Source organism: Diospyros lotus, chromosome 10, assembly GCF_014633365.1.
Source record: "Diospyros lotus cultivar Yz01 chromosome 10, ASM1463336v1, whole genome shotgun sequence".
NCBI lineage: Eukaryota > Viridiplantae > Streptophyta > Magnoliopsida > Ericales > Ebenaceae > Diospyros > Diospyros lotus.
In genome coordinates, this window is record NC_068347.1 from 34,667,148 (window position 1) to 34,678,143 (window position 10,996).

At 35.0% G+C, this 10,996-nt stretch overlaps 3 protein-coding genes across 11 annotated transcripts in view; 2 read left to right on the forward strand and 1 right to left on the reverse strand.

The window, feature by feature from the left end:
• Nucleotides 1–1,220: 1,220 nt before the first annotated feature.
• On the reverse strand, nt 1,221–4,980 carry LOC127810972 (uncharacterized). The gene is made up of 6 exons (XM_052350615.1): nt 4,607–4,980; nt 3,855–4,050; nt 3,600–3,672; nt 3,373–3,422; nt 2,367–2,480; nt 1,221–1,584 (listed from the first exon to the last, which is right to left on the reverse strand). Exons 1-6 carry the CDS (start codon nt 4,863–4,865, stop codon nt 1,464–1,466), a joined length of 813 nt encoding a protein of 270 aa, XP_052206575.1. The 5' UTR covers nt 4,866–4,980; the 3' UTR covers nt 1,221–1,463.
• Nucleotides 4,981–6,142: 1,162 nt separating this feature from the next.
• On the forward strand, nt 6,143–9,619 carry LOC127810909 (protein FAR1-RELATED SEQUENCE 5-like). 2 transcript variants are annotated; one of them, XM_052350508.1, is made up of 4 exons: nt 6,143–6,374; nt 6,523–6,637; nt 7,042–7,478; nt 9,036–9,619. In XM_052350508.1, exons 3-4 carry the CDS (start codon nt 7,047–7,049, stop codon nt 9,237–9,239), a joined length of 636 nt encoding a protein of 211 aa, XP_052206468.1. In that variant the 5' UTR covers nt 6,143–6,374; nt 6,523–6,637; nt 7,042–7,046; the 3' UTR covers nt 9,240–9,619. The 2 variants fall into 2 exon arrangements, with proteins under 2 accessions (XP_052206468.1, XP_052206469.1); XM_052350509.1 differs by lacking the exon at nt 6,523–6,637.
• Nucleotides 9,620–10,548: 929 nt separating this feature from the next.
• The window catches only part of LOC127810804 (uncharacterized), a 52,658-nt gene continuing 52,210 nt past the window's right edge, over nt 10,549–10,996 (forward strand). For 6 of the 8 annotated variants that reach the window (XR_008025582.1, XR_008025578.1, XR_008025580.1 and 3 more), the window contains exon 1: nt 10,584–10,686. The gene's annotated coding sequence lies outside the window, so the exon portion shown is untranslated. Of the gene's footprint in view, nt 10,687–10,812; nt 10,962–10,996 lie in introns of those variants that run through there. The other 2 variants (XR_008025583.1, XR_008025579.1) reach the window with 2 other exon arrangements.

Below are 10,996 nucleotides of genomic sequence, written 5' to 3' on the forward strand. Positions count from 1 at the left end.
AACCTAGTGTGCCTCAGATCACCTCAAGCAATCAGAATGCAAATCACTGGCAATGTGTTAATTGCTCATATGATATGATCATTTTATTGAGAATATGAAGCTGGTTAAGGTATAGTTCTGTTCAAATTTGACCAAGTAGAATGGGTGCATCTACAGCATTTCCTGATTAACTTGCCTTTGTTCTTGGGATGGTCATTCTGAACTACCCTAAAATGAGGAGCACAGATCTTGTCATTTGTTTTAACCATCTAGAGTCTCTAGGAGGGTTACTTCCCTCTCTCCTAATCTGTTCAACATATCCTAGAACTGTTATTCCAGTAGTATTAATTGGAGGGCATAAAAGATGAGGTCTTCTCTCAGGGTTTCTCATTGTTGCTTTGCTGATGATTCAGGGTTTTTCTATTTCCTTTTTTCTTTTGGTACTCTGCAATATGGCACAGGGCCATATTATGCTAATAGGGACATGTCCCCATCCCTCGTGGTGGCTAAAGGTCTAGGCAACAATCAGTCTTTTATTACTATTTCTTTGTAATAACAAAGATTTGTGGTTTCCTCCATTGGCAGGGAGATTACAAGTATTTGATTGTTTTCCTATATTAAGGGCAAAAACAAAGTCTAAAAGGTTCAAAAATGAAAAAAAGAAGGCCAAACTTATATTTTTGTTTCAATACTTTTACATTTTTTGTTTTATCGTGTGATCATTGAAATTTTTCGTTGTTTCGATTAGGTTCTTAATTTAACTCTAACATAACTAATGAAAGATTCGATTGGTTCAAATAAATCAAATTTTTATTATATCTTAAATTAAAAAAAATATATAAAAATATATTAACAAACATAACTTATTATGATCGTGCTTAGGTCTCACTCGGGCTCTGTATTGGATTTAGGCTTGTCTATTTATTGGTTTAATAAATAATTTTTTTTTAAATTTATGATTTTAAGTAAATATATTAAACCTTGTTATGTTATTGTATTGTTTGTAGTTCTACATATTATGTTCTTGTAAATGATAAAATTGTATCATCTTGTTTTGCAAGTGATTTTTCAAGATGGCATATTCAATACATCTTTATTGAATAATTTGATTACTTTAATTATTTCAAAGAAAATTAAAACAAGTGTGCCAAGCGACAATACAACATACCAACACACCAAGAAGTGTACAATTAAATGTTTTTGTGTTCAAAAGTATAATTCAACTTAGGAAGGCACCTATAGACTTGTAATCCTCTCAAATAGTTAAGCTACAACATGTACTTTACAACCTCCAAAAGCATATAGTTAAGGACCAGTTCTCATCTAGTAAGTATCCCTGCCACCAAGACATTGGGTAACTGAATAATAGTTCAGATACAAAGAACAAAAAGCTCAATATGTAACACTCTTACAAATTAAAGACAAAAACTAGAATGGAGACATGCACAAAGGTTGGTCCGAGGAATGGGTGGATGCTGTTATCATCAGGAATCCTTTTTCTTTGACCTTGAGATATCAGGTAATGGACCGTAGAGACACATACGGAGATTGCCTTGAACTAGTTTTTGGTGAAAATAACTCTGGTATAAATCCCAAAACTCATGCCTGCCATAGAAAACACATCAAGAGAAACAAAATTTGATCAGGGCACGGGGGAATGGGTCCAAGCAACATGTGTTGTTAACATCTCTGTGCATTCTGAAATGTTTAATAAACAAAATGCGTAGTTTGGGAAAATTTTTTAAAAAACTAAAATAGGAAGACAATAGACAAGCAGAAGAAGAAGGAAAGAAAGAAAAGACCAATAGAAATGCCACCAAACCATCTGCTCTATCATGGACAAGAATCATGTTCGTATGTCAAACCAAAATCTACAATGGTATGAAACTTCAGAGGCCTCAAAGCACAAGAATTTTTTTAAAATACCATAAAATTTTAAATTATTTGATGAAATAATACACTTTTCAAATAATTTAACAAACTATCACAAATCATCCACATGAAAGAGGGTTCCAGCATGGAATTCACGCAAGCGAATAGCGAGTTTCAGAAGAACTCGCTACTGCCAGTAGCAAGTTCCCAGGGCACTTTTGTTCAGTGTAAAATTTAGGGAACTCAATACTGGGAGTAGTGAGTTGATAACCAAATTTTTTCTAAAATTTGAAACTCGCTAATGTCAGTAGCGAGTTCTACTCGCATGAATTCCATGTTGGAATGTGACGTGGATGATTTATAGTAGTTTGTTAAATGGTTTTAAAGTAAAATAGTCTGAAAATTTATAATATTTTTAAAAAATTCAACTCAAAGGAAAATCCTAGAGTAAAGAAATAGTAGAAAAGAGGACATTTGTTGGCGAGAACAGACATATTTTCAGGTCGGAGACCAACCTGACTTGCGGAAGTGTGAACAAGGAATAACCCTTAACATCTGTATGCATGTCAAGTACAATTGCAGCCAATCGTGTTAGCCCCAGTGCCTCCATGTCAATCAACTTCTTGATCCTAATGACAAATTGGGAACCATCTGTAAGACTTACAACTTGATAGGAAAAAGAAAACCACAAAAGAAAATGAATTATTAAATGAACAAAAGAACATATGGCATTCACTTGGAACCACAATAACATAAACAAATAGTAAACAAAATTAAATGGACAAAATTTACATGAAAAAAGGTGCAAAACGGAAAGGATATTTTTTTAAAGAAAAGACAAGCTTCCTTGGATGGTTGAAGAAGGAAAAATTGACAATAAACAAGGAAGAAAGATGGTCGCCTTATCTTTGCACATTAGCCATTCTACAGAAAATGACATTGCACCCCTTCTTTATAAATTTAACATCTGATTGTTCACAATCCTCTTCCACGTTACAGATGTACACACATCTATACCTTAAAGATGATAATGGCATTCAAACTCATAATTCGTACTACCTGTTCTGAAGATCCCTTGAACTTGTTAAAAACCTATTTATATGGCACATTGCAGATGCTATTAATCAAATTGTATGAAACAAAATAAGTTAATTGAGGAAAGAATCTCCACTCAGAAGGCAGCAGGTTAAAAACTTGCTCTGTTGACTATCATTTTATTAGTGTCACTTTTTTCCCCCTTTATTCAATCTACATCAATTAGCTCTTTAAATTCAACGAGAAAAACAAGGACCAGCTCATTCTATTAGTCTCACTTCTTCTCCCCTTTATTCATATTACAATGGTTAAATCATAAATTTTTGTAGCAATAACAAAGACCAGTTTATACTGAGGATTTGCCTATCTCCAAGCCCAAAATCAGTATTAAGGAAACTTGACCAAATGGTGGCTAGTTTTGCAGCCAAGGATGTCTTATTAGGCTTGAAAATTCATAAAATATCCAATGAAGGGGGCAGCACTTACCTGCTTGGGGTGCCACAAGCAAAATTAACTCGGTTCTTCAAAAAAGACACCTGCATCAATTACACAATAAAGAAACTTCAACAAGTCACCTTGATACTCTCTGAGAATTTAAAGGGTCTGCATGAAGGCACGCTTATTGTGTCTCTGACAAAAAAGTTGGCTACCCAAGCTTTGGTCTAGTATGTAATACTAAAGATTTGCAAATAAGTCAGACACAGAAATAGAACCTGATCCTCAATCTTCATATGTTTTGAAAATAGCTTTGCAGCAGGGCATTCTCTTGTCAAAGACCGCAAACCCCTACATCAGTATAATATATTCTTCAGTCATGATTATTTAAACAAATTATGCCGTGTCACTGAAAACTATCCTCACTATAGTGTGATGAGACAAAAACTAGTAATAACAATAAGGCATTGGCCACCACAGATGGTGGAAGGATAAAATACTTCAATAATCAAATACGGGAAACAACACCATACCTGAGAAGTTCTAATGATCTCAAAGCAGATATACTAATTACAAGAAGAGCTGGATTCCCAGGATCAATTTTTCCTTCCAATAGCTGCTTTTCACAAAGCACCTCTTTCCAGGAAGATCCAAAAGCAGTTTTCATATGCTCTCCCAAATTGCTAGCACTTTGATCCAGGCCTTGAGATAGCTCAAGAATGCATCTATCTGCATTGTTCAATCCAAGTCTTACTCCCACATAAACATATTTATCAGTATATCATACAGTTCTCATAGTACAACATCAAAAATAAAGAAAAAAAAAACATATTTTTATACAATTTTGACATGGTTAGTAAGTACTAAGTACATTCCCATCCGACTCCATATTTTGCTACTAACATTGGTATTTATTTTTGCCCCTTTTCGACGAAACATCTGGTAGAAGCTATTTGACACAATGCTATAACTGATTTGAGAAAGGTTTCATCATGTCTTTCTAAGTCATTCATCCAAAATCAGTTTATAGTTACTAAAAACAAAAAATCAGCAGACTTCTGCAGTTACAAGAACTAAATTCACGTAGGGTTCCAGTCCCAGTCTCCAATCTTACACCCACCAGGATTCTTTGCCTTTACAGACGATCCTATTTCTTTTTCTTTTCTTGTTTTTCTATTCAGCGAAATTCCCAACCTGCTCTCAGTTAAGAAATTAATCTTGTAAATAAATCGTAAAAAGCAAACGAAAGAGGGAGGGGGGGGGGGGGGGGGGGGGGGGGAAGCACCGTCGATAGAATTGAGCTCGAGGGAGGAGAGACGAACGGCATTGGCCGATTGGTACAGATCGACGAAGAACCTCAGCTGGTCTTCTGCCGGAACAATAATGCCGGTTTGACTTTCGGTGGCTTCATTGGCTTCTTCTTCTTCGCTAATGCTATCAGATTTGATTGCTTTCGGTTTACTAGATTTCGTCTTGGCTTTCTTGGGAGCTAAAGCCTCCTTTCTGTCCGAACGCCGCTTCTCCTTCTGTTTCCGGCTTCCCATTCTCTTTCTCGCTACACCGCCTCCTCGGTGGCGTACTCCACTTGCTCCGTCGCTGCCGCGGCTCTGCTTTATATATATAGAGAGAGAGATAGAGAGATAGAGAGAGAGAGAGAGGAGAACCAGGGTTTATAGGGCAAGAAGATAACCGCCAAAAGGGACCCGGGGGGGGGGGGGGGGGGGGGGGGGAGGTTGCATGTTGGTGGGCCTATTGGGCCGAACTTTGGGCCTTCGCGTTTCACTCCGTGGGCTACCATTTGCGTATGACAAAAAAATTATTTCTTCCGAAAAATGCCACACTCGCAAATTAGCTTCACAAACCGACATGATATGCACAAAATTTATAATAGTATTATTCAAAATTAAAAAATTAACGGTAGATCTACTTACAATTAACAATATATCCTTTGGTTTTAGAAATAAACATCCTAATAGCGATATGTATGCGCCAAAAGCTTTTATATTAATACTACAATCGAAATATCAATACTATTTTTTATGTTAGACGATTTTTTATATAATAAAATATTAGACCACGATAAAATGAGTATTAGATTAAAATAACTAATTTGATCTAAGATTGAACACTTATTGGTTTGCCTTTAGTCTAATACTCGAAAGGATTGAGATGGTGATTTTGTTTGAATCTTATATATATATATTAAATTTATATTAAAAAAATAACTTAGATTCACTAGGTGAAAATGATCTCTCCTCTCATCAATGAACCAAATTTTTATTTTTTTTATTTTTGATTTGAACTCATTTAAAAAAAAAACACTTGATAGGTACATGATAATATTGAAATCGTATGAACTTTTCGCTTATTTTTCTTATTAAATTTAAAATTGAACATTTCATCGATTCAATAAATTGTTTAAATCAAATGAAATCAAGTTTTTCAAAAAGTTGAATTGAATCTATCAAGTAAATACTCAAATTAAATAAATTAAAATTTTGAAAAAAATTAAAAAATTGAACCAACGGGAAAAATAAAAAAAAACCTAAATTTTAGTCAAAATGATATTATTTTTTTATATTTTGGTTGATTTACTTATTTTATTTTAATATAAAAATCGACCTAAATCACAATAAGCAAAACACTCAAATTGAAAAACTGAATCAAACCCAAATACAGAAGTGAACCACTAATTTGGATTAATTTGATTCAGTTATTTAGATTTGATCGAAACTATACTGACCCTCAGTCAATTCAGTCCAATAAATGAAAAAAATTAAAAAAGAAACATTGTACTCACAAATTATATTGTGACGTGAGCGGCCGGGTAAAAACCGGCCGAAAAGTGTGGCTGAGAAAGCAGGCTCCTGAAGAGGCAGTGAACCGTCTTCTCTAGGCTGTAACCACCGTCTCCGCCGCCGCCGGAAGCCATCCCTTCTCTCTCGTTATCTCGTCTCTACTTTTTAACGGCTGACCACCACAGCACACACTAGTCAACCACTACAACGTACTATTGGCAACCAGTACAGCATCGTATCGCTGCCAATTCCAGGGTTAGGGTTTTCACCTTCTCTTTTCATTTCGTCTACTCATTAGGTTATTTGTTTGCTTTTAGTTCATACTTTACCGAATTTGACCCCTGCGGTTATCTTTTTAAAATTTATCACTTCCTCCCATATCTCTTGTTTCTTGTGGTTTCAGCCAAACCAGTACGAGATAATTTGATTGTTTTCTTGGTGGAATGCCGTCAAACAAATGATGAAGATGCTAAGTGGTGGCTGAGAAGAAACAGAGAATTTGTTTGATTAGGTCCACTGTAAGATACATGGCAGTGAATAGAGTGTTTCCCATTCACTGTATGACATTCTCTTAAAAGGGTTACAAGACCATTAGAAAGGGGAAAAAAGTAAAAAAAAAAAAAAAAATTTGTTTACAACAGTTTGCTGAAGGATTTTGATTTTTGAATGTATGACATATTGCTCGAATGTATGTAATTTTTGTTGTTCCCCCTCAAATGGGTGAACTGGTATTATCATACAAATTTGCTCAAAATTTTCTGAAAATATGCCTTTCAAATGACCTATGCGAATAAGCGCTTAGTTGATTCTTACTATTGATGAAGGGTATTCATACTATTAGTGACTATTCTTTTTCTGAAAATTTACTGTTTTTCTTTAAGATGATGCTCTAGAGATGATTGGTATATTTGTTTTCTTGTAGTCCTTATGGAGACAACTATTGAGGATAAATTTGTACCAGATGAAAGTTTAGTGGGACTAGAATCGGGTTTACTTGATGTTGCTAGAAATCTAGAACCATATGAGGGTATGTTATTTGAATCAGATGAAGCTGCCAAAACATTCTATGATGCGTATGCCAGGGGGATTGGATTTTTTACACGAATCGTATCATCACGTAAGTCTGAGTGTGATGGATCAATTATTTCTCGGCGACTGGCATGTAATAAGGAAGGATATAACCTCAGCAGCCAAAAGACTGGGCGTGTCCGAATTCGCAAGCGAGAGAGCAAGAGAGAAGGCTGCATGGCAATGATTCTTGTGAAGAGGGAGAAGCCTGGGAAATGGGTTGTGACAAAATTTGTTAAGGAACATAATCATCCACTAGTAGTTTCCTCAGGAAAAGACCGTCCAAGTCCAGTAAGTTCAGCTCATTTTCGTATCTTTAAATTTCTTATTCAGTGCTTTCTCTCTCTCTCTCTCTCTCTCTATATATATATATATATATATATACATGTATCAGTTTTTATCTCCCTCTACTCTGTAATTATATTAGAGATGATGATTTATGGGAGATAGTGTGTGGATATCCCTTTGTCATGCAACGAAAGAATAAAAGATGTCACAAGGTTGTTTCTCCCTTGATACTATAAAAAAAATCAAAGCAAGATCCTATCATAATTACGGCATCAGAGGAATTAGAAGAGACTTCCAACCTTAGGTTGGGCATTTGCCCTTACATCTCAGCAATCATAAATACACAAGTCAGTTCTAACTTCTACAAATTTGTGATATTATTTTGCTTTCATATTCTGAATGATTAGCCTATTTTTTTCTTTTTTGGCGGTTTCTTCTTAGTTATAACTACGTCTATTTTCTAAAGCAGTTAACACTTCACATTTCCACATTGTTTGTCAAGCTTATTGATTACGGCCTTTTAATCATAATAAACAATTGAAGTCAAAGGAAGTATTAAAAGGAAGGAACTAAATTGATTTATAGTGGTGGGAAGAAAAATAGAAGTCACCGGACCATAGTGTTGTAGAACATATTGGAACTAGCTCAAATTCAAAGCCAAATAACCATAAGTTACCTTAAGTTCAGGTTTTAACAAAGTTGGGCATCCTTTAAGGTGCCATTTCCTCTCTAGTATTGAGGCCAGAATCCTAGCTTTTAACTAGTTATATTTTTTGCAAGCACTGATAGGTATGAAGCACCACGTGATTCTTTGGCTATGTTTTTCAGCTTGTGAAATGTTAAGTTGTGTATGTTCAGTAGACGTTGCTTCAAACCTATTAGTGCTTGGGGTATGGTATTCCATTTTTCCCGAAGTTACCTTGGACCAATAAGGTGATAGTATTCGCTGAGGGCTTGGGCTGTTCTTCCTTGAATCGAATCAACAAATTCTCATCCCTGTTTGCTCTCATCTTTCCAGCAGTTTGTCAAACAGGGACTTTCAAATTGGATACCACCATACCATCCAATCATGTTGGACCATATATTGTATTACCACTGGTTGGGTCAGATGTAGACAACCATATTGATGTATATACCAATGTGAAAGGGCATTTCTTGAAGGAAAAAAGGCTTTTGTATTTTTCGTGTGATATTTCAAGTGTCATTGGCTAATATTCCTGCTTTTCACTTACTGGCGGTTTCTGTTAAAATTTATGTCTTGATGCAAGTAGAATGTGCATGCCAAATTCTTTATCTTGTTAGTCATTACTCGTAGTTTTAGACCATTTAGAATGTCAGAAAACTTAAGAGGCATGAAAGAATTAAAGGAACCATGGTTGGTGCTGCTGTATTCCTGATGTTACCTATGAAGAAGAATGAAATCTAGCATGCTGCTTACTAAAAACTAGCCGTATTCATCAGCAAATACTGTGCTTTAGTTTCCATCAGCAGCGCGAACATACTTGGCTTTGTTATATTAAGGCGAATGTTGGGCCAACCGTGTTTGTTTTTGTGTCACAGGATGACAAAGACCGGAGAATTAGAGAGCTGTCGTCCAAGCTGTACCAGACAAATCAGCGGTTGGCAGCTTGTCGAGAACAGCTTCGAACCATTATGGAACATATCGAGGAACATGCGCAGTATCTATCAAGAACCGTCGAGGGCATAGTGAGCAGCGTGAAAGAAGTGGAATCCGAAGATCAAGAACTTTCACACCCTTCCTAGGAACAGCAATGGCTCCAGACATCCTGTGCATGAACTCCATCTCTCCTAGGGATCACCCAGATTCTTTCCATAGGAAGAACATCCCGGCAGCCGCTCCGATTCCCGGCATCATCGCCGCCCCGTCTGGTTGGCTGATGGAAGAGCTCGGAATGCTTATAGAGATTGAACACAATGAAGAGCTAGGAATGCTTATTATGTAGCTAATTTAGTACAGCCTGGTCCTCCATCTGGTCATTTGTACTGGTATTGTTTCTGTCGTGTGAATGGGATGGAAGATGAGAATGGCAGCCACAAGCCTTCTATGACTACCCCTCTGTGTATGACCATCTCTTTTGTAATCGTTTTTGGTGGGTATAGAGATAATCGAGAGTTAAAATTTATGTAATTGACTTTTCTTGTGGGACTAAATCTCGTAATTATTATTATTAGATTTATCTTTTTTCTCACGATTATGTTGAAATCGGGTAAAGAGGTTAGTTGGATGAAAGTATAAAATTTATATAGTTACTCCACTTCTTTCATGATTTTGTTAATTTATTTTAAAATTTATAATATTTTTAAAATATTATCCACTTTTGATGATATTTATATATTTATTATGACATAAAATATAACTTATCAATATAGATATTATCAAGGTATTATATTTAAATATTTAAATAAAAATTTGATTCAAAAAATAAATTTTTTTTCAAAGGTTGTAATCAAAAAGTCAAACTGAATTTTGTTGAGTTCAATCTTGACTTAGCTCAACATAAGCTCAGATGCTTGTTGGTGAGCTTGAGCTATTATTTTATTTAAATTAATTTGTTATTTTATTTTATTATATATATTTTATGATATTAAATAATTAAATTAATATATATTAATTTTAAATATATTTAATTTAATTATATTATAATAATTTAAATTTTAAAAAAAATATGTTAAATAATATATTTATAAATTTATAAAAAAATATATTAATACATTTATAAATGAGTTTGTTTAAGAGATATTTGCAAACTTTTTAATTGAACATATGTGTGAGTCTTTAATAGAGTTTATTAATATTTAAGAGTTTTTAATTTAATATATTCATGATTTTTAATGGATGGAATTTTATTGAATTTAAATTTAATTTGTGAATAAATAGAGGTTCAAAATTATACTCAAATTCAGTTCATTTATCTGATCCAACAAATTCAAGATAATTATTTTCAAATCCAACACACGACTAGAACCATTCAACGCAATTGCGATCCTAAAAATTTCTTTCCAAAATTCCCTATTTGTTCTCGCCAATTTGTATTGGATGAGACAAAAATAAAAACGACATCGTTCGACATCGTTCCTTACCTTCTCAATTCGCAACAGTCTTCTCTCTCTCTCTCCCCTCGTCGATGGGCGTCGAAGGAGCCGAGGAGAAGCCTCCTGTTCTCCGTCTACATTTCCCTCAGTTCCTCAGGTTAGGGTCTCTCTCTCTCACTCTCTAGCATTTGCGTATGCTTGAATGGAAATCTACTGGTAGTGGCTGAATTTGACGAATCGCAGCTCATGATTCTCTCTTTCTTTTTTTTTGTATTTTCTGGAGGGGGTGGGAGGCTGAATTTGATGAATCGCAGCCCATGGACTTGATTCCACTCACCATCTTACGAGTTCATTTGATCATTTTGGGGCTCAAAATAGGCTTGCAGTGTGTTGACAATTAATCTCTTTTAGTTTTTTGTTTTTTGTTTTTTTTTTTTTTCGGGGGGGGGGGGGGGGGGTGTGTGTGT

What these genes read in the sequence shown, in the direction of transcription:
- LOC127810972 (XM_052350615.1), bottom strand. Translation starts at nt 4,865, where the DNA reads ATGGGAAGCCGGAAACAGAAGGAGAAGCGGCGTTCGGACAGAAAGGAG. An exon ending in CGAGCTCAATTCTATCGACG is followed by an intron (nt 4,051 to 4,606) that starts GTGCTTCCCCCC and finishes TGAACAATGCAG; the next exon opens with ATAGATGCATTCTTGAGCTA. An exon ending in GCTTGTGGCACCCCAAGCAG is followed by an intron (nt 2,481 to 3,372) that starts GTAAGTGCTGCC and finishes ATTTGTCATTAG; the next exon opens with GATCAAGAAGTTGATTGACA.
- LOC127810909 (XM_052350508.1), top strand. Translation starts at nt 7,047, where the DNA reads ATGGAGACAACTATTGAGGATAAATTTGTACCAGATGAAAGTTTAGTG. An exon ending in GAAAAGACCGTCCAAGTCCA is followed by an intron (nt 7,479 to 9,035) that starts GTAAGTTCAGCT and finishes TTTGTGTCACAG; the next exon opens with GATGACAAAGACCGGAGAAT.